Raw genomic sequence first — 21,947 nt, forward strand, 5'->3', positions numbered from 1 at the left:
GAAATATAGTGAAGAAAACATAAAATTAAAAAAATTCTTGATGTGACTAGCTAGCTATAAAATACGAAATAATTTCTCCTACATTTTCCGCCACCCAACCGTCTAACAAAAAGACTAAATAAATTTTTAAAAAATTCCAATTTTCATTTAAAAACATAAAATACACACTACATTCTAAAGAAGAGCAGGCTCGTCTTTTTAAGCAGAAATACGTACGTACTGTTTGCCTGTTTTGTGATGACCACCCAAAAAACAGCATAAGCAGAATTCTTGCCTTTTTTGTGATGACCCCACATATCATTTCATCACTTTTTTTTTTAGATTTTTTTTTATTTCTCTGTTTTTGTCTTAAATAGCTAAATGCAGGAGCACAAACGAAACTCATATTCTTCAGTTGAGATATACTCGTACTAGTAAGTGAGTGAGTTGAAACTTTTGCAAATGTCATCATTTTTAGTCAAAATTCTTCTTGATACTCTATCTTTACTTTCTAACTTTAGCTTTAAATAATACTAATAAAAAAAAAACTTTACATCTTTCTTTTCTTTGTCTTGTTTGTTTTTTGTAAAAAAAATAAAATTTGTTAATTACATATCACATTCTTTCAATGCTGATATTACATACTAATACGGTATATGACTTGATTTTGGGAAATGTGTAAGGTACAGTAGTTAGTTTGGTACAGTTTTTCATAATTCTTCTCATTTCTGACTTTTATCACCATCTTGAAATGTTTATCTTCTTTGTTTGCAAGTTTAATTACTTTTATTTCTAGTTTTTTTTTTTAAAATATACATTGTTATTAATAATTAAATGTTAAACTTAATGTTGTAATGTATGTGGTTTTTTCTTTATGGCTTGCTCTTTTATTTACTCTGTTTATACTTTATATAATTATGTTGTGGACTACTACTAGTAGTTACTCACTTACACACAGTATATATATATATATAATGATTTGATTATTTTACTTCCTTAGGAACATAAAGAACACAAGAGAAGAAGGGCAGCAAATGTGAATGATTGTAGCATAATTTGATTATGGGGAATTCAGAGCTACTCAAGACTTATATGTTTTCTATTGTGGTTATATTTGCGATTTTCTCCACACCAACTTGTTTCGGGTTTACTGATCCTACTGATGGTAATAAGTCATCACTCAACCCCCCCTTTTTTTTTTCTTTTTAATTTTGTTACATTTGTTTAGTTGTTTGCAATCTACTTCATTCTTACATTATGTTTCATTTCTTTCTGATTATGTACTTTTATATTATGATTGTAGTAGTTAATCATGGTATTGTAAATAGAGAAAAATCTTATTCACAGCCATAGACCCATAGTAACGATAAAAGGATTAATTTGGTGAAAAATATCCTTAGTTTGACTAAGTTAGAGTAAGGGGTCTGTTTCGGGGTGAGGTAATGTGGCTGCATTTGGTGTTTGGTGTCCCACATTGGATGGAGTGATGGTGTGGCATTTGGAAGCGGATCAGCATGTGGTGCGGTTGTGTGATTGGTTAATAAAGAGAGTGGTCAATGGTCGCCGTAACAACAAAATCTTGGTATTGAAGTCGTAGAGTATGAGAAATGATGTGGTGCTGATGTGCTGGGGTCATCCATGGTCTTGTTACCGTACCTTGTGTTGCTATGATTATTAATGTAGAGATATAATTGAAAATTATAAGTTGGTTGCATATAATAACCATATCAGTTTAAATAAAGGGTGTTTTATTATTATTCTATTTTATTTTAAAATAATTCTTTGGGCTCTAGTTAGCATAACATTTCTAAAATTACTTCTGATGCATAGATTATTTTTGCTACTTCAATGTTTCTTTATGAAAATTTTATTTCCTTGTTACAGTGTTGGCAATAAATAGTCTATATGCTGCACTTGGCTTCCCTCCTCTTATGGGATGGGTATTCGTTGGAGGAGACCCATGTCTAGAAGGTTGGCAAGGCATCCAATGTGTAAATTACAACATAACTGGAATGTATGAAAGAATTGAATATTTATTACATTATTTTTTTTATATCTTTAAGGTCAAATATGAATTTTTTTTTTCTAATTCACAGAGTCCTTAATGATGCGAACTTAGGAGGTGAACTTGCTCAGAATTTGGGAGCTTTCGCTTCAGTCATACAAATGTGAGTGTTAAAAAGACTCCTTCATTTTATAATATTATTTGTGCTGCCAACTTATCGTATTTTGTGATGTTCTCATGTGCAGAGATTTGAGCAATAACCACATTGGAGGCACTATCCCATCAGATTTGCCGCTTACATTAAAGACCTTGTATGTTATGTTCCTGCCATTTCATTTTTATTTTACTAAAGGTAGCAAGATAGACGGGTCACACAGGTTAGGTAGCGGGTCCAAAGGGGTAATCAATTGTACGGGCCAAAAAGGGCCGGGTGGGATTAAATTTAAATCTTTTATTACATTTTGTTTTTATGATAACATAGTTTTATAAACTTTCCGACTTTTACCTCTTTGTGCCCGGAGGTCCTTATGGAAGCAACCTCTCTACCTTTGGGTTGAGGTAAGACTGTCTACAACTCATCTCCCCCATATCCCGCTCAGGGATTGGGTCTTGTTGTTCTTGTATAGTTTTATAAAAAAGGGGTTTTAGTATCCAGATGCATTAAAAATATAACTCTATGCGCTTGACCCGTTTCCATTCTAAATTACTTCAATTTTTCTTTTTGTATATACCTATTAGAGATATAACGTAAAGTGAATCGACCCACCATATCTAAAAAGGTCCAGATTATCAAACACATATCTATTGGCTTTAATTAACTGATTATTACGTACATTGCAATAACATCTTTGGTTTACCTCATTATTTAAGCTTTCTCTCTGGGAATCAACTTAAGGGAAGCATACCAGAGTCTCTGTCTATGTTAAGTCAATTGACAGACTTGTAAGTTTCGTAATCGAATTTTTTCTATATTGAGCTTTTATGTTATAGTGTTTAATTGACTCTTTTCTTTGTTGCAGGTCTTTCAACAACAACCATTTGAGCGGGGTCATTCCGGATTCCTTTCAACAACTTACGGCCTTGACTACTTTGTACTCCTTACTTTTTGCTAATTCAAATGTTGCATTTGTCATTTTCTTAGTCTTTCTATGATATTGCAAAATGAATCCCATGAATATACATCATGAAATTTGATATCTTATTGCAGAGATTTGTCTGCTAACAATCTAAGTGGCCCGTTGCCTCCTTCGATGGTGAACTTGTCATCAATTTCCACATTGTAAGACATACTATGCTTAATATATGAACTACATGTATTTGTTAGATAAAGATATGCATAGACTACTTATGTATACATTCTATAAAGTTAAATGAAACTCTAGTTCGATCTCCTGCTCCATATTTTCTACAACCATTTTCTAGACTTACATTGTACCACATTTCCCTTCTTGATTTAATGTTTAATGTACAATAATCATATTTACATCTTTTATTTTGTTGTAGGCACTTACAGGACAATCATCTTACTGGTGTACTTGAATTCTTGCGTGATCTTCCCTTAATTGATTTGTACTATTCTTCTCTTGATTTTTCACATCAAGCTTTTCTCAATAGGCATATCTTGAAATAAATATATTGTTGCAACACAGGGATATCGAGAATAATCTTTTCTCTGGGCCAATACCCCCGAGACTGTTGAGCATTCCCAATTTTAGGTAAAAATAATAATCCTATTGTAAGCAAGTCGCGATTGTTGTTTGTTACATTGTTTTGTTAATGTGCATGGATTATTCATGAGATTTATAGATTACCCATTAGTTATGGCCACAATGATTACAGATCTTTGAATGTGAAACATTATATTATTTATCAGCTCCGGTCCAAAATGGAATATTTTGCCACTTTTTTTTGGATGAAGGTAGTTGTAACTTCCATTTACAGGCGTCTAGAAAATTACAAATGGTTCCTACTGTGGCAAATTCTTGCAGTCGAATTTATTAATCTGCCGATTTTTATTTTTTTTAAAAATATAAGTGTGTTGCTGCTTCTCTCATAAGCAAGATTTTTCCATTATTAAAGGATGATTTTAGACTGTTCCTGGGTTAAATTGTCCATTATTTGTCTGTGCATATGAACAGTTGAACGAGTGCAGTCATTCAAGTTTTTTACAGAATCTCTAACTTTCAAATGTGCAATGCAGAAGCAATGGAAATCCTTTCAATACAACCATTATTCCTTCACCACCGGTCTTATCTCCTTCATCATCAACAACAGATGAGACACAACCTCCTGATGTAAACCCGAGAATTCAAGCATCTGGTCCATCTTCTTCAGAGCTACCACACTCTTCTGGTCAACAAAAGTCTCAAGTGGCTAAAAAACTCTTGTGGGTTGCCGTTGGTGGATTATTGATTCTTGTTTTACTTACACTGGCACTTTGCTTCCGTCTGTCAAGATGGCGTAAAGAAAAGTCAACCATAAAAATTGGAGATCAAATGAAGAACTCTATGCCAGATGTGCCTTCTACAAATACATCTCATCATAAAGACAATAGTAAGTTTAGGTACTTAGATATACAACATTCAAAATAAACAAGTGATGAACTTAATCCATAGAGAAATAAGAAATTGTATGAAGAGGTTGTTCATTTTGGATACATTTTAATTTTAAGGATATATTATATGGTTAACTGTTAACCAGACCAGAGCAGACCGAAAAAAGTTACCACATCAGATGCATTCTCGTATTTACTATTTAGAAAACAATGAACACACATATACCCGGCGTGATGAAAAGTTCAATGGACCTACCACCTTGAGAACCGCTGTCCACTCTATGTTGCTTAGCCATTTTTCAATTTACTTATCCGTTGGTTACATTAAGTGATCTTAGTTTTCATGCGTATCACAAGTGTCTGTGGGTCAATCACTTAGAATTACAGCATTTGATAGGACAACTTCATTATAAGTCAATCTTTGGTTACACAGAAGCTCCAAGGTCAGAAGTCAAAGAGGAAAAGATAGAAACAATTTCTAAGAATCCCGCACCGCCTTTTCCTCCCCAACTTCTTGCCCGAGAAAGGATCGTTGTAAAACCAGTGCCAATTTCAACATCAGGTGGGAATACTTCTAAAAATGTAGATCTTCCGCAATCTTTCTCTATTGCATCTCTTCAACAATATACAAATAGCTTTTCTCAAGAAAATCTTATCGGTAGAGGCATAATTGGCACAGTTTATAGAGCCCAGCTTCCTAATGGACAGGTAATGGCCTCTTATATACATTGTGAGTGATACTTATACAATCTAGGCCTGTGCGCTGTAGTTTCTCTTTTCTGAAACATAGATTTCCAATCCTTAAGGTCACAGGTGGCAGATTGGGCAGGTCTCCGGTGGATGGGCTTGGGTATCGTTTAAAACCAATATCCTTTTAGTGTCACATATATATTTTATTCTATGTATAAACAATTAATGTTTCAACACTCATGTATGAATATATAGAAATATCTTATTAGAATATTTTGTTATTTGAATAAAATTATTGTGAGGTCTTAGGCAGTCTGTGCACCTGTTGACATATTTGACGTCTACCCATTAAAGCTACTTGTATTGTTTTTATGTGATTGACCTACTCATTAGTATTTTTGACATTACCACCTCTAATCATGAGTTAGGCACTATGCTTGCATCATATGTAGTTTCTGAAAGCTAGAATCTTGGTACATCAGAGTCGTTCTTTTTGGTATGCCGGTGGTTGGTTGGTTGTTTAATCGGTCAAAGCAGGTAAGTTAATAAGCGGATCAAAGCAGACTCGCCAATATATTACATAAGATATAAAACAAATGCTAGAACAATGATCTAACCTTTTTCTATAAAAGCAAACCAAGGGGTCGTAAACACTTTGCTACACTTAAGGCGACTATTAATCTTTCCTTTTTAGTGGTAGTTATTTATCCGCTAGACCCTTTACCAGTAAACTAAAAGACATGGACCAAATTTCTTATAAATGAGTTAGATTGTCAACTTCTGCTAATTGTTTATTACATTACTTTGCATCCTTCTAGCTACTAGCGGTAAAGAAACTGGAGAATGCAACTTCAAGGCTATGGAATGATGAAGATTTCATGGGGCTGGTGTCAAATGTATCAAAGCTTCAAAATGAAAATATAGTTCCACTTGAGGGTTACTGTTGTGATCATGGACAAAAACTTTTTGTCTATAAACACTGTAAAAATGGGACATTGCATGAGGCATTGCATTTAGATGAAGAGATCCATGAGAAACTTTCATGGAATGCTCGTGTACATGTGGCGCTTCATGCTGCAAAAGCATTGGAGTAAGTACATAGTTTAGCTCGTCTTCATTCATCTTTGTAGTTTGGTAGAGGTGGCAATATCTTCCCATATACCTAAAAGTAAGCTTATTTTGGTTATATGTTCTCCCTCAAGGGTTGACAAATTGGAACCAGTCATGTTTGAATGGGCTATTGCAGGTTGATGTAGGTTATACATGCAACCTTATAAATCGCTATTTTCTTTTTCTAAAAGATAAATATTTCTGTAATCATGTCAAGCATATAAATAATCTGTAGACTTCATAAAAGGGACAAAAGAAGTGTTGCTGACCCAACCCACCTATTTCGGTCCTCATAACAAAACGTAACCCATTGTGACTGGTAGTATAACTCACACCTGATCTGATATCAATAGCATATAAACAGGAAAAGGTTTGTCAACCACTTATCGATGATGATTGTTTTCTATTTTTTGTGTTTTGGTTTAAAGGTACTTGCATGAGGTTTGTCAACCACTTGTTGTACACCGAAACTTCAAGTCTGCAAATATTCTTCTTGATGAAGAGCTTAATGTACTTGTTTCGGATTGCGGTTTGGCACCACTAATACCATCTAGCTACATTAGTCTGGTAAATGGCTATTGACCTTGTAAAATCTCTGATTGAAGTTATTACAGCGAACGCTGACATGTGCTTATTTAATCAGTTGCAAATTTCTGGATATGGTGCCCCTGAACTGGAGTCAGGAAGTTATACTTACCGAAGTGATGTTTATAGCTTTGGAGTCGTTATGTTAGAACTTCTCACAGGTCGAAAAGCACTTGACAGGTCATTCATCCTAACATCTTCTAAATGTTATTTTTACATAGTCGCATTGAACCAATAAGGAGTTAGCCTAGTGGTAAGGAACACACTTGTTGACCTTAAGGTCTTAGGTTCAATTCCCACTTGGCACAAAAAATAATTTATTTAAGGTACCCGTTACCAATGAAGTCAGGGCCCCGCCCACATGTGAAGTTTAATTTCGACCCTTCAGGGATTAGGAAGGAGGTATTGTACTGGCATCATATGGCTCATACGGGGTGAGTCGATGGGTATCCAATTGTGGTAACGGGAATAGGGTTCCCCCCATTACCCTTTACATAGTCGCATTGACCAGAAATACTCGACTTCTTACTCCATAGATTTGAACCTTGTTTTAGATTCGAAGTATAAGTAGGGATTGTTTTTATATACTTTGTTGAAATTAAATATGTAATAGTAATTGATAGTTAGAATAAGGCAATATCTTGTGGTAAATTGTGTCTTAGGAGACATTAGTTAATGTCAATATGTGCTTCTTAAAAGTGATAATATGATATCAGAATTAGATAAGCAATTGTATTAAAGTGGGTTGTAGGTTTGGAAGTACTTTTGCGGTTTAAAGTTGTAGTACTTAGATAAATTTTTACTGATTTTGAAAGTCTGATTTTTTAAGTAATTGGAAGATAATTGACCAAAGTTCACATCATTTTAGAGACCACAAAACAATCATTTTAGGTTTGGAACCAGAGATAAAATTTTACTTCTTTTTAGAAAGACAAATTTCAACACGGCATATAACTCTTCGCACATTTGTCCACAACGGGGTTTGAACCTATGACAGACCAACATATGTACGGCTACACTATAAACGCCTTGGTAAAAGACCAAAGATAAATGTTGGATATTTTAGTGTAATTGGGTTTAACTTGTTTGATCAGTAACGTCATAATAATACATCATATAGGATTGGAGGTGCGGAGTGTACGCCTATTTGAATTTATTATGACCTTAGCCCCTAAGGTACGGGGGTCCGGGGGCAGCGCCCCTGGAAGCGGGTTCGAAGGGGCGGCAGCCCCTGGCGGGGTCCAAGGGGCAGAGCCCCTGGCTGGGGTCGAAACCCTATGTTTTAACTGCCGATTTGGCAGTTACGGGACCAACAAGTTTTATATACATCAAATATGCATCCCTTTTTTGTATTCAGATTAATTCTTCTTTCTCTCTTTTCTGGTTCTTCTCTCAAACTAATACACACAGAAAATTTTTAACCTTTGATTGTATCCGATTGAATAGTTTGGGTGAACCACCAAATTGATTCAATCTAAAAGCGATTACGTGCCTTCAAAGATTGATTATATCCGGTTATTTTGTTTGTTATCTCGAAATTCCCCAACAATAAGTAGGTAACTTTATTTTACCAATTTATATATTTTTATTTTTTTGGGTAAAAAGATAAATTTTATAACAATACCCAAAACAAATGAGTACAAGTAATATGCCTGAATGTCACATTAGTTCACACGGATTGAGATCCTCTAAAGTTGAAAGCAACTTTATAGGTGAAGTTGATGATCTTGACCCTTGAATTTAAATCAAGGGTTAAGATTTAAAGGTTATTTTTAAATCTTGACCTTTGAATTTAATCTAAAGGTCAACAATCCTTCAACTTTACCTATAAAGTTACTTTCAATTTTAAAGAATCCCAATCCAGTTCAGACATATGACATGCCATATGTACCAATTGTATTCTATTATAGCAGCATTATGAAGTTGATCATCCAAAACTAATTATTTGTTCAGAAATATATAGACAATTAGATAAAAGGTTCTTGCGAGACATTATAAGATTAATTTAACCAAAAGAATACTCTTGTTATCTCCGGACTCCGAACTTAATCGAATTTTGAATCTTTATAACTGAATATAGAAAATATCTATGGTTGGAAAATAACTTATTTGACGCTTAAAAGTCAAATGTTGGCTTCTTTTTTTTTTCCTTTTTTTTTAATCGAGCTTCATTTTATAGGTCAAGGCCTCGTGGAGAGCAATTTTTGGTAAGATGGGCAGTTCCTCAGCTTCATGATATAGAAGCATTATTGAGGATGGTTGATCCCTCTCTTGATGCTGCATATTCGTCCAAGTCTTTGTCTCGCTTTGCTGATATTATTTCTCTTTGCGTTCAGGTTAGTATATATCTTTCTATTTTTCTGGGAACTAGAATGCAACACATTCCCAGTTCTGGTATCAAAAGGAAATTGTGCTTGACTTTTGGAAAAAGACACTAGTATGCCTCTTTGGGATTTCATGAGTGTCGAACTTTAACATATATGTTTGCTTATTAGTCAAAACAAAGAGAATCCACGATGAATTAAATCAATAGGATGTCTAATTTGTACTCGGTAGCAATTATCACTCTGTATTAAATAGGCACTCTAATTGCTAAAAATAGAAACGTTTTAATATTAATATTCAGTATCAAGATTATATTATGGTAAAATTTCTGATAGTTTAAACTATATGAACCATCAAAAGTTAACATCTGATGCCTAGAACTCATATTGTAAATTTGTAACATGATCACAAGTCCCATTATGTATTTTGTCAAACCTACTTATATATCAATTTATCATGCCATGTAGAGTAACATTAAAAACTACCGTCCAATATTTCATCCAATGAGGCAGAGTCTATATGTTACAGTCTGTTTGCCTTTGCTGTGTAACTAAAATCAGGTCAAATGCAGGTACTACTTATATTTTACAATTAGATTTATCAAAGGTTGGTCATATAGACTGTATTCTGTGTCATTTCAAAGTGTCAAACAATATGAATTTTGGGGTAGATAAACGGCTTATATTGAACAATAAGATTTCATGACTACATCTTCATTAGAAAATATAAAGCGAAAATATTCTTCCATGACTACATTTACATATCGGCATAGCAGGTTTAACATAGGAAGTTAAAGTTCACATTCCTGTTTGTTAACCCTGAAAACTACTATTGAGTAACTCGTTATGTGAATCTGTGCCAGTTCAATCTTTTAATGGTATCTGCAAGAACCTTTTAGTAAAAAGTCGCTTGTATCTTATACAGTTATACTTTTCTTTGATTTCTGTAGGCCGAACCAGAATTCAGACCACCAATGTCAGAAATTGTCGAGAACCTCTTGCATATGACCAAGATAAACCTTTAACCATATAGTCATCATTGTTTTTAGCAATGTCAAGGTAGCAGAGACCAAATTCTTTGATTCTAATTTCTTCATCAGATTGCAAGTTTCTGGATTCTGGTCCAATGTTAGGATTTTAGTAACGGTCATATTTGTGTGTTTTGTGCACGTATAACTGTTTGTGTATGTTGTAGTTGTATAATATTGCATGTAGCATGTTATATATGTTTTGTGGTCATATGATATGGAAACATGTAGCTTGTTTTACGGTTATATAATATTGCAATATATCATTTCCTTTCTGATTTGATAACATAAATGGTATTGTGGTGAAACTTCAAAACCCAAGGATCAGGGTTTACATAGGTATTGCAAATTGACCAATTTAGGTAATACCGTCATCTGTCATCAGGGTAGATATTGGGTACACATTGGGACGGTTTATGTCAGTAGTTTATCATGTATAAATGGTTTATGCAAAACGTTCATAACAACAAATGGATAGTGTAAAATTACATAGATCAGGACTTTCCCCTAATATGTTATCAATTTATCATGTTTTTGAAAAGATTATTAGAGTGTTCCTTTCTATTAGGTATTGGGTGAGAGCTTTCTAACATGGACTCAGTTAAGAGAACATAGTCTAAAATCTCCGTTGTGATATTCAATCCGCACATCTCAAAAAAAAACTTTGAGGGTTTATGTAAATATGATATCTAATATAGCAAGAGAAATCATTTTGAGTAGTTCACAATTCGTTATTATGTATGTATAATAGGTTTTGATCATTTGAAAATTAAAATTTTCGTGAAAACCAGAAAACTGACTAAAACACACTTTGATCTTATTTAACAAAACGTATTTTTAATATGTTTTTCAAAAACACATTATGTTAAGTTTATATCACAGTGTGTTTGAACAATTTCTTATTTACAACGCTATCAAAAACAAACTGTGATTTAAAACTTAACACAACGTATTTTAGATTACACAATAAAAACACATTGTGTTCTATAAAAACACAATTAAAATACATTGGGTTAAACTTAGATCACAGTCTGTTTTGGCAGTTTTCTAGTTTTCACAAAAAATTTAGTTTTCAAATGAACATTTCACATAATACAAAACCGATTCATAAATAATAAATGAATGTATCATGTATCACTGAAAGTCATTCTTGATTTCTTAACAAACACATATATGACAAATGATATAATTCGTTGTATGGATGACATTTGGATATACATTTCGTATCCAACAAAAATTCCCATTTTATGTTACAAACCGGAATAAGCTATCCAAAACCTCCCTCAATAATTCAGGTTATGGATGTATCATCGGGTCCGGTTTATATCGATCATTTTATTTTCCTGAACAAGAAGTAAGAAAGAGTTTGTAGGGATGATATAGGGTTATATGCATATCATTAATTCTCAAATCGATCTCTAAGATTTGTTTCTTTTTCCACTAAATTCACTCAATCAAAATAATACAATCAGTTAAAATTCATGTTTTTTAAGGGACCCTAAATTATCATGTATCAAACTTGTTAAAAGTTTCTAACAATCGATAAAAATCCAATTTTTTTTATTTTAATTTAAATAATTCTTATATTTAGATTTCAGAATAATGCAAAGTTAGTTAAGTTTTATACATATAATTCATTTATATTATTATTATAATTTATAATGTCACACTTTAACAGGGACAAAACATAAATAAAATAAAATAAAATCTAAAGAACCACATGGAGTATGGACTGCTTCTATAAATAATTTAATATTCAAAATAAAAAACTCCAAAATTTTATCTTGAAAAAAAAATAAAAATAAAATTTTAAAAAATAAAAAAATACTCAGTAATATAAAAACGGTCTGAGAAAAAAAGGGACTCATATGGGAGGGAGAATTTCCAGGAATACCAGTCTTCTTTATATCACAAAACATTCTTCCATATTCCATTCCTAACCATTTTCTTTTTCTTATCATAATCTTTTTTTTTTATTTTTTTAAATCCTTTTATCCAATTACAGTCAAAACCAATACATATTTTCCAAATTTAACTTTTAACCGACACGGTTATTTTCTGTTTAAACCTGGCGGTTTCCGTCGACAAAGGAATAAGACCTTTTCTGCTAACGTGCGCTTTTTCTCCATTATTTTTTATCATATAATAAAATCTATATGCAAGAAGAGGAGTAGGGTGGAATTATGACACGTGGAGAAAAGAAGGATGACGTAATGATGATAAAAAAGAAGAAGAAGGTGAAGAAGAAGAAGATGGTGTGGGGCACGTGGGAAGAACTTATCCTTGGCGGTGCAGTTATTCGTCATGGAACAGATGATTGGGATGTTATTTCTTCGGAGCTCCAAACCCGAACCCTTTTTCCATTTCACTTTACCCCTCAGGTCTTTCTCTCTTTCTCACTATTTATTAATTTGATATCATTTTTTAAAATTATTTCTTTTTCATATATTTAGTTTTGAAATTAAATGGAAAATGTTATGTTAAATGTTGTCCTAGCAAGTATTTATTGCTATTAACGTTGATGACAATGTCTTTTTCATGAATGAATGGACTGGTTGTTTGTTGGTATATGTGTGTGAGATGTTGTTATACAAAAATAGTAAGAATAAGTGACATTTTGGATAATGAATGGACGTGACATTAAAATTAGTCGCAAATTACTAAAACTCGAACATAACTTGTCATGAGTTGTCGACTTTATATTGTTCCATTCCATTGTCTTGTTGGAAATTAAAATAGGTTTATTTCGTGATTACAATAACAATGTAAATGTACGATGTAGATAGTCGTACATCTATCTAGGTAGAGAGACTGCTTCAGATTCTATCTTAATGATAAAAAAGGACCACCCGCCTTTGCATGGGGTGAGGATTGAACCCTTGACCCTTATTAATCACTTAATCCAACCGTGCTACTTTGTTATTCTTGTTTGATTTAACGATAACTATATAAATAAAAAAAGATTAATTGATCCAACTAACGTAAGGTTGGGTCGGGTTAGTTCCTATGTGGTTAATAGCGGCGCTATAGCACCGCTGTAGCAGTGCTATAGCAGATAGCGGACTTAAGGAAAAATAGCATTAGAAATGGCGGTCAAAATAGCAATTCCGCTATTATCGGCGCTATTTACCGCTATTTTGATTTTTAAATAGCAGTGATATCGCCGCTATTCAAGGTTTTGTCATAGTAACATATTTCAAGACTTAAAAAAGGTTTAAAATAGCATATCTGATTTGGAAAAGAAAGATTTCACCCGATCTAGAGGTAGAAGAAGAAGATCTAAAGGTAGAACATCAAGATTGGAGTAGAAGCATCACAGAAAATCGAGACTTTTGTCTTGAAATAACCTTTTAGTTAATTACATAACACCCCTTGGACTTTTATTTTTTCATGTTTGACTAGAACCACCCTACAAAAATTGACATTTTTAAAGACTTGTGATATATTTATTAAACATATTAAGCATTAAGTATTATATATATAGATATTGCATAATATTTTAGTTACCGCTATACCACCGCTATATCACCGCTATAATCAATATATCATATATCGGACCTTGACCGCTATACCGCTATTTTAGTGATTAACTACTTAGGTTAATTCTAGTTTAGACAGTTATTTCCAAACCAACTAATGTAAAAACATAGTAAATGTCCGTTTAAAAAAAACTAGTAGATGTGACATATATATATATATATCCCAATCCGAGTACTCCCCAAGTTATCGAGTACTCTTACATTGGAGCCCAGCCGAGGTAAGTCCGAATTGCGAGTTCCTCAATCTTGAAGATTCCTGACGAGGTTACCATTAGGCCACTTTAGCAGTAGTTAAAAGTGGACCATAAAAACAAAGAAACAGTTGTATGCAATAAATCAACAATGAACACTAAAGTGGAACCGTTTTTGTTTGTGATTCTTCTTTTAAATCATTCACTTACTACACATGTAAAGCAAGGTACGAAGACCTGCAAAAACGTTAAGTTGAGGGTATAAGCTTATACCCTCAACGTTAAGTTGTGCATCAGTGGCAAAGTTTTTGTTTGTGATTCTTCTTTTTCCTTTTTTTGGTAATTTAAGCTTATACCCTCAACTTTTTCAATTGCAGGCATGTAAAGCAAGGTACGAAGACCTGCAAAAACGTTATACAGGTTGCAAGTGAGTATCTTGGATTTATTCAAATAATCATATAGTTAGAACTAGTGTGTGATGACCTAAGCTAGGTCACTGATGCACTTATACTGTATGACTATCCATACTTATACCCATCATTCTCATTTCTTATTGCATCACCTCTAACTTGTTGTCCAGCAAATACCACCTACAGTTGGTGTGTTTTCACTTCTGTAACCCAAGTTTTTTATGTGGATTTGGTTTGTGACTATCTTTAAGGGGTATAATAAAAAAAATAGCTTGAAAGAAAACAGGCCAAACAGGTTTTAAGCTGTTCAAAGTGTGATTTAAATGCATAAAACCTTCTAGTTATTCCCCCAAAAAAAGGGTCATCTATAAACGTATATACATTTATAATCATATTTGACATACTTATTTTTTATAGACAAAATGTTTCGGCCTAACAAGCCTTTTCTATCCACAAAAATATTGTCAGTTTAATGTGTTTCCCAAACTATTCAATTTGCCTATTCTGTCACCTCTAATCAAGGCATTACATTCATGATTTCTGTGATTGATTTTCATATCACTGGATTTGGACTTTCTTCTCAAAGTCACTGCCGTTCTTGTAAAACTGGCAAACATCCCATAATTTGCAAGAATTTCTGGTTTATAGCAAACTGTGGATATAAATACAGCCACAACAAATTTTAAATGGTTGGTGTCTTTTGTCTAAGGTCACCCATGTAAAATATAATGCCTTTTGCCCTTTTGTTATCCTTACAAAAATGATGGTTTGTTTGCAATGAAAAGTTTAGTAGGATTGATTAAAAAAGTTGATCACTTTTTTTAAGCGAATCTTGAACAGGCTTTAAATTTCTTAGATATTGGTATAATGAGCTTCGGGAACGTCGAGTTGCTGAACTGAAGCGAGAACTAGAGAAATCACAAGAATCAATTGGGTTAGTTTCATCTTTCCTATAATCCTCTTATGTAGTTAACTTATCAATTTCTTGGTATTTCCATAGTTGTTTTGGGCTATGGACTCTTTCTTCTATGACCTTCTGTTGCAAATACACTGCCTTTGCCAAGACGCTAAACAAGATTTGTAACTTTGACATACAATGTCAATTAGGCTTTGCCTTATAATCTGCTTTTCCATTAGTTTATAAAAGCGCTCATGTTTACAGAAATGGTGTCTCCTTTCCATTATTTTTCTACAGTTCTTTTATTAGTAATTGAGTTTTAGTATATGTACTTTTCATTGCAAACAAATAACCATGCTAAACAAGAATGAGAATTTTCATGGGTGACCAACTAACTAATTGGGACAGCTGGTCAAAATATGTAGTTTTGTTGTACTTTTGTGATACAAGCTCAATTAGTTCAACCCAAATTACAAATAACTAATGTGTTAATTTTGATTCTTATTTTTATATTGTTAGAGAGTAACCTTTTTTCTTAAAGCAATTGCAGAGATTTAAAACATTTGATAACACTTGGGCACATTTAACCGTGACCATTTAATTAAAACTTCACCTGTGTGAGCTGTTCAAGATAGAATACAACCCCAATCAATCAATTTGGCAAATAGGTCTAAATTGCCAGTTGCCACCATTTGCAACTGTGGACATACAATGTCAACTAGGTTTTTTTTCTAATCTATAGTTATATCAATAATCATAGCTATATAATTTGTTTAAAACCAAATATAAGCTCTCTTTAGCATTTTTGCTCTTTATGTTCTTGAGTTATTTTTTGGCAAGCAATGAAAGGAATGTGAATGATCTTGTAACATTTTGTATTCCTGAGTTTTTTAAGGTAGGAAAATAAATGAAAATGATAGTAGATTTAGTTGATTTTGGTTTCAAATCATTCCAAATGTGAGATGACTTGAAAGGAATCATTTATATTCTATTCACAAACATAAACTCAAGAATAGATTATTGATGGTTTGTCTGCAACAGAAAGCCTAATGCAATGGTTTAAAAAGTCATCACTTTTGTTTCATTGTTTAAGTCTTTGTTCAAAGGTTGAACTTTTTCTGTAGGTTTCTTATATCAAAGCTTGAAAGTCTCAAAGCTGAAAAGAGAAATGGTGATCAAATTGATTACGACTCAAGCCAAACTGAATCTCCGCCTCAAACTTTTCCAAAAACAATGGGGGTCAAGATCAAAACTACTCTTAAACAGGGATTGAAACATGAGATCGACTTATCAGCCGTAAATTTTACTCAAGAGCTTGACACAAACGCACCACCGAAATCTCAAAACCCTTCTGTAGGGTCATTTCAAGATACTGAAGTAAAATTAGAAGTACCTGAATCAGCTGACACAACGATTGAAGTTAGCAATGATAAAGGGGGAATGATTAAAAAAAGAAGAGGGAAAAGAAAAAGGAAAGATGGTAGTTGGGATGTGAAAGAAGGGATTGTAGAGAGTGATAATTTAGGTTCAAGTAGACAGAATGAGACTTCAACAAGTGGTTGCGGACGAACAGCGCTGTCTTCGAGTGCGGATCTGCAGAATAGAGAGCCTTGTAAAGGTCCGGGAAGTGATGATTTGGTGGGGATATTCAATTCTGTTACTGAGAACCAGTTTGCATTGGTCTTTAGACGCCGACTTGATAGTCAGGTAATCAAGCTCATTTAACCATCTTTCTTAATGGATTCTAGCCATCTTACTTAACTTCTCGTTAAAAAATGAGAGAAAAGAAAATTCCAGGGCAGGGCATACAGGCTGGCTAATGGGTTGAAATGGCTTTCTACTACCTTGTTCCATTTCCGTTTTATCTGATTTTTAATTTTTGACCAATCTTACATTTCTATATAAGTTGTCCAGAAGCTAAAGCTGCATAATCTTGCATCTAATACCGTATTTTTGTATTTACAATGTAGTGAAATGCCAAGTATGATGATTCAATATGCCCAGTCCATTAAATCCATATAGAGATAGAGAATATGTTTGATTAGTGTATCTCTTAGATCACCTATAATCTTGTGTATAAGTTTTAGTCTTCTCAACCAACAAGTCAACCTTATGGTTTTTGCTATTTTATCTTTAAGGTTTTTGCTATTCATAGCCAAACGTAGTAAAATGTTGTACATAAAAATAACAGCCCCTAAAATTAAATTTTCAACTGCCGTGTATAACACTTTCATATGCCTTATCTGTTGTACTCAAAGGTCAAACTTAAGTTATTTTGTTATTGATAATAATTTTGCAGAAGAGAGCACGGTATAGAAAAACCATCAGACAGCACATGGATCTTGACACGATAAAATCAAGAATTGCTAACTGCTGTATAAAGTCATCACAAGAACTCTTCAGAGATTTGTTGTTAATTGCCAATAACGCTCTTGTGTTTTACTCAAAAAGAACACGGGAGTACAAGTCAGCATTGACCCTTCGAGGCATTGTCACTGAAAAGTATAGACAGTTATGCAGCGATTCTAGCAGCAGTAGTGGCAAGCGATTATCATCTATCCTATGTTTTTCTTCAATGTCCAGTCCTCCAGTGAGGCCGCGAAGCATTAGGGCACGGGCCCCTTGTAAACCACCAAAGATTGTAGTCAAGATTCCCACTGGTGACCCGATAGTGCGTCCACATGGGTATTTGAAACTCAGCAGTCATTCTGATTCTATTACTTCGAATCATAATGACACTGAAAGGAGTAAAAACTCAAATGTTGGCCGTACTAAAGAGTTGAACAGTGACTTTACTACAATGTCGAACATTGACTTCACTTCAAAGTCAAATGTTGGTTGTACTAAAAAGTCAAACGCTGACTTTTCTAATGCTTCTGAACCGAGAAATGTAAAGAAAGGACTACCTCGGCCAAGAAGGGTAGGAGGTGGTGGCAGAGGTGGTAAACAACCACCAGCACCCAGAAATTCTGCAAATCGGAAAAGAGTTCATCATAAGTGATGGAAGTTTATGCAGCTTAGTCTATAGTTTAGATGTAATCTAATTTCTGTATCTTGATGGGGCTAAAAGGATGCCTTTTGCATAAACTTAGTCTATAGTTTAGATGCATTGTAATTTCTGTAATCTTGATGGAAGTTTATGCAGCTTAGTCAGTTTAGATGTAATCTAGTCTATAGTTTGTAGATGGACAATATTTTAATTTCATTTTGTGAGGTTAATTCATAAATAAGACCTCTAGTTCAACTATTTTGAGGTGTATGTGTTTGTGGTGTGTATTTGACCTGGTAACAAAAATTGACTAACTGCCCCTTTCATAATTTACTAGAAAGTTTGGGGCCGCCCAAAAAGTAATTTCTTGAATGACATTATCATAAATTTAGTTCGAAAATCACGGCAAGAAATTTTTTAAATAAAACCCAAAAACCAAATCAAAGGAAAATTATGGTACCATACCCACAAAGAAAAATAAAATACTAAAAAAATAAAACCAAATAACAAAATCAATACAAATAAATTAACAAAAAGGTATCAAAAATTTTCAGAAATTTATATGTAAAACAAATATATTACAATACAAAAATATTACAAAAGTCATGAAAAGAAAATTAAAAAAAAACAAAAATGTACATCAAAAGCTAGGAAACAAATGTTAAAAAAACAAAATGTTAAAAAAAATAAAATGTTAAATAAGTAAAATATAATTTATGTTATTTTCTATAAAGTATAAAACTTTTATAGTTTAAAAAGGAAAGTACAATAGAAAATCAGAGGGGACAGAAAACAAAAAACATATAGCAAAGGGGAAGAAAGATAAATAATAAGGGGGCAAAATGTAAATTTTTAAATCCTTCAATAACAAAACAAAAAATTAGATATGGGGCTGGGGAGTTTCAAACCCCCGACCTTCTGGATAGAAAGCAGCGGCCAAACCACTCCACCAAAGATCAATTTGTTAATATTTGTACAAATGTTATATTTATTTTTAAAAAAATGCATAAAAAGACAAAATTGGCACCATTCATAACCTTTGCCTTTAATGAGATTACAATATGGCAGAGGTGTCAGGGATTTACATAGGATTTGAAAGGATATAACATAACGTATCTTCACAAGTAAAGTTGTTTCGTTAAAAAATATATCATGATCTCCCTATACTCTCAGTATTTTAATCGAGCTTGAGGGCAATGTGTCTTCCATTGATCAACATGACTTGTTCTATTGCCTCAGAGATTTTGAGTCAATCCCCTCTTGTATTTTTTTTGAGGGGGGAACCCATTCCGAAAGGTGCTGCCAAGGAGATTCAAGGAGAAATTGGTGGTGTCTAACAATTAGATGTTTTACGCAAATATATATTTGTAATATATCTATTTTCCTTTGAACTTAAACTATATAGTACGAACATGGTACCCACGCAATACGGCGGCAGTAGTAGGGAAGGCGGTCTGCTTGATTAGGGATTTTGGGTAGTTACGTAAAGAAAAAAAAGTCCAAGAGCAAATAATGTATTTCAAAGACAGAAATATTTAATTTGGGGGGGGGGGGGGGGATTTGCTTCTTTAGGGGTAGAGATAAAGATAATAATAGTATGCATAGAAGAATATATTTTTCCTTTGCTTTTTCTTTTTGTTTATTTGTGATTCCAACAAGTTAGTATTGTATATCGGATCATGTTAATAATTGCAGTAAGATGATTGCCTACTCAAAGAGATTAGGCCTTAGGTATGTATAATGTCATTCAAATCCATCAATCATAACAACTAAAAACTCAAGGTTTTATCAACTAAGATTTCTCTACGTAATTCGATAATTTTAACACTTTGACATCAACTTCTTCAATGGTTTCGATGTCTTCATTCCTTCCAGTAACACAATAATTCACCATTGTCTCTCATCCAATGGCGGATCCAGGATTTTGTCTAACTAAAGGCAAAAAAAAAACCGTATTTGACCGATGAGTCCCAAGATAGTCTCGAACAAGGGCGGGTATTCATTGGGGTCCCGGTCTCTCTCGTTTTTTCACCGAGTGTTGTTGTTTTAACTGTATTTCATTTGATAAATCTAAATATATCAAGCATATCGAAGACGGTTATTCATATCATCACCAATATCATTCTATATTAGATTTCCACTTACCTTATTCAGAAGGAGAATTGATCAACGAAAGAGAAGACTGAAAGGATTATTAGTCGCTACTATCTATTAACTTTGTTTTTGACAATTTACCGTGATGTTCCGTGTTTTCCCCCCATGATTTACAATCAGTTTGTAATATAAAATAGGGATTATTAGAGTTGAGGGATTGGGCTCAGATGAGATGAGGGCATCACAGATTTGGGCTGAGGGCATTATAAGAACATGTGGGCTTTTACAAAAAATTTAACATACTAGTTCTTTTTTTTTATGCATCGAGGGCATTACTGTTAGATAATTTGTGTAAACAGCCTGAATCGTGTAGGATTATGGGTCGGCCCGCGTAGACTTAAAACATGTTGGTTTTGGGCTTAAGGGGTTAAATAGGGTTCCTTTTATTACTTGGAGGACAAGTCGGTCTCTCCCTATATAATATCCATAATCGTGTAGGGTTAGGACATACGAGAGATTATTGTAATTAAGTTTTTGAGCCAGTTTTCTTAGTTATAATAATACGTGAGTTTACCCTAAAATTGTGTGATATATCAATTTGTTTTCTTCAATTGGTATCAGAGCAAGAACTTGTCCAAGGCCTGCTCCAAGACTTTCTCAATACCTACGAACAGAAGGTATTCGACAAGAGAAAGCTGTGAAGGAAGACTGTAACAACCGCCTTAGAAATGTTCTAAATAAGTTCCTCGAATCGTACTTTCGCCATTAGAACGGCTAGACAGTTCAAATTATTCAAATTTTTGACGTGCTTTAGACCCAATTATGTGCTTATATGAAGGTCAATTTGATCCTAAATCTTGATTTATATGACGAGTACGTGATTTAATATGATAAAATACTAATGTTCGGGTCGTAAATGTTCGTGTTCATAAAAGTTCTAGTTCAAAATGTTCGCAAATAGTCCTTGCACTTATTAAGTTCATTTAATAATGGAAAACTATAAATAGAGAGTTAGAGAGAGAAACCTCATTCCCTTCATCTTCTCCACCTCCCCACTCTCTTACTAAAACACACACTCCAGACACCATAAAACACACACTCCAGACACCATAAAACACACACAAGAGCATCTTTTGATTTTGATACATTCAATCGAAATCGTTTGTACTTTTAGCATCCTTGTGATAATCAAAACACACTTCTTGAATCACTTCACAGGTAACAACATCTGATGGGTTTTTGGATCAAATTAAAAGTTTACTTTTTCAAGTTTATGTTCTTGATGATTTAGCCCAATTCTTGAATGAAAATCGTGTTAATAGTTAATGGGTTCGTGTCTAAATGTGTTTAGTAACATTTATATGAACAAATTTGGGTCATAACATGCCTTAATTTACAAAACCCATTTTTGAAAATAAAGTATAACTTGTTCTTGAAGTCACAACTCGTTTATGTTATATTTGATCTTGAAGACCAGTAAAAGTGTTATGAGATAGTATTATTGTGTATATATGTTCTTGTGCTATGTCCAACAAGTCCTAAAAATCATTA

General features: G+C 33.4%; 2 protein-coding genes across 2 annotated transcripts; both read left to right on the top strand.

The window, feature by feature from the left end:
• Positions 1-347: 347 nt before the first annotated feature.
• Positions 348-10,486, top strand: LOC122583069 (protein STRUBBELIG-RECEPTOR FAMILY 3-like). Its single transcript, XM_043755511.1, has 17 exons — positions 348-417; positions 980-1,144; positions 1,864-1,993; positions 2,076-2,147; positions 2,230-2,295; positions 2,855-2,926; positions 3,004-3,075; positions 3,192-3,263; positions 3,488-3,553; positions 3,634-3,699; positions 4,185-4,537; positions 4,972-5,246; positions 6,047-6,318; positions 6,767-6,905; positions 6,982-7,103; positions 9,103-9,259; positions 10,198-10,486. The coding sequence occupies exons 2-17, from the start codon at positions 1,042-1,044 to the stop codon at positions 10,270-10,272; spliced, it is 2,112 nt and encodes a 703-aa protein (XP_043611446.1). The 5' UTR covers positions 348-417; positions 980-1,041; the 3' UTR covers positions 10,273-10,486.
• Positions 10,487-12,458: 1,972 nt separating this feature from the next.
• LOC122583237 lies at positions 12,459-18,473 on the top strand. The gene is made up of 6 exons (XM_043755662.1): positions 12,459-12,656; positions 13,988-14,032; positions 14,383-14,432; positions 15,272-15,349; positions 16,438-17,020; positions 17,613-18,473. Exons 1-6 carry the CDS (start codon positions 12,459-12,461, stop codon positions 18,312-18,314), a joined length of 1,656 nt encoding a protein of 551 aa, XP_043611597.1. The 3' UTR covers positions 18,315-18,473.
• Positions 18,474-21,947: the final 3,474 nt, after the last annotated feature.

This window comes from Erigeron canadensis, chromosome 9 (genome assembly GCF_010389155.1).
Source record: "Erigeron canadensis isolate Cc75 chromosome 9, C_canadensis_v1, whole genome shotgun sequence".
NCBI lineage: Eukaryota > Viridiplantae > Streptophyta > Magnoliopsida > Asterales > Asteraceae > Erigeron > Erigeron canadensis.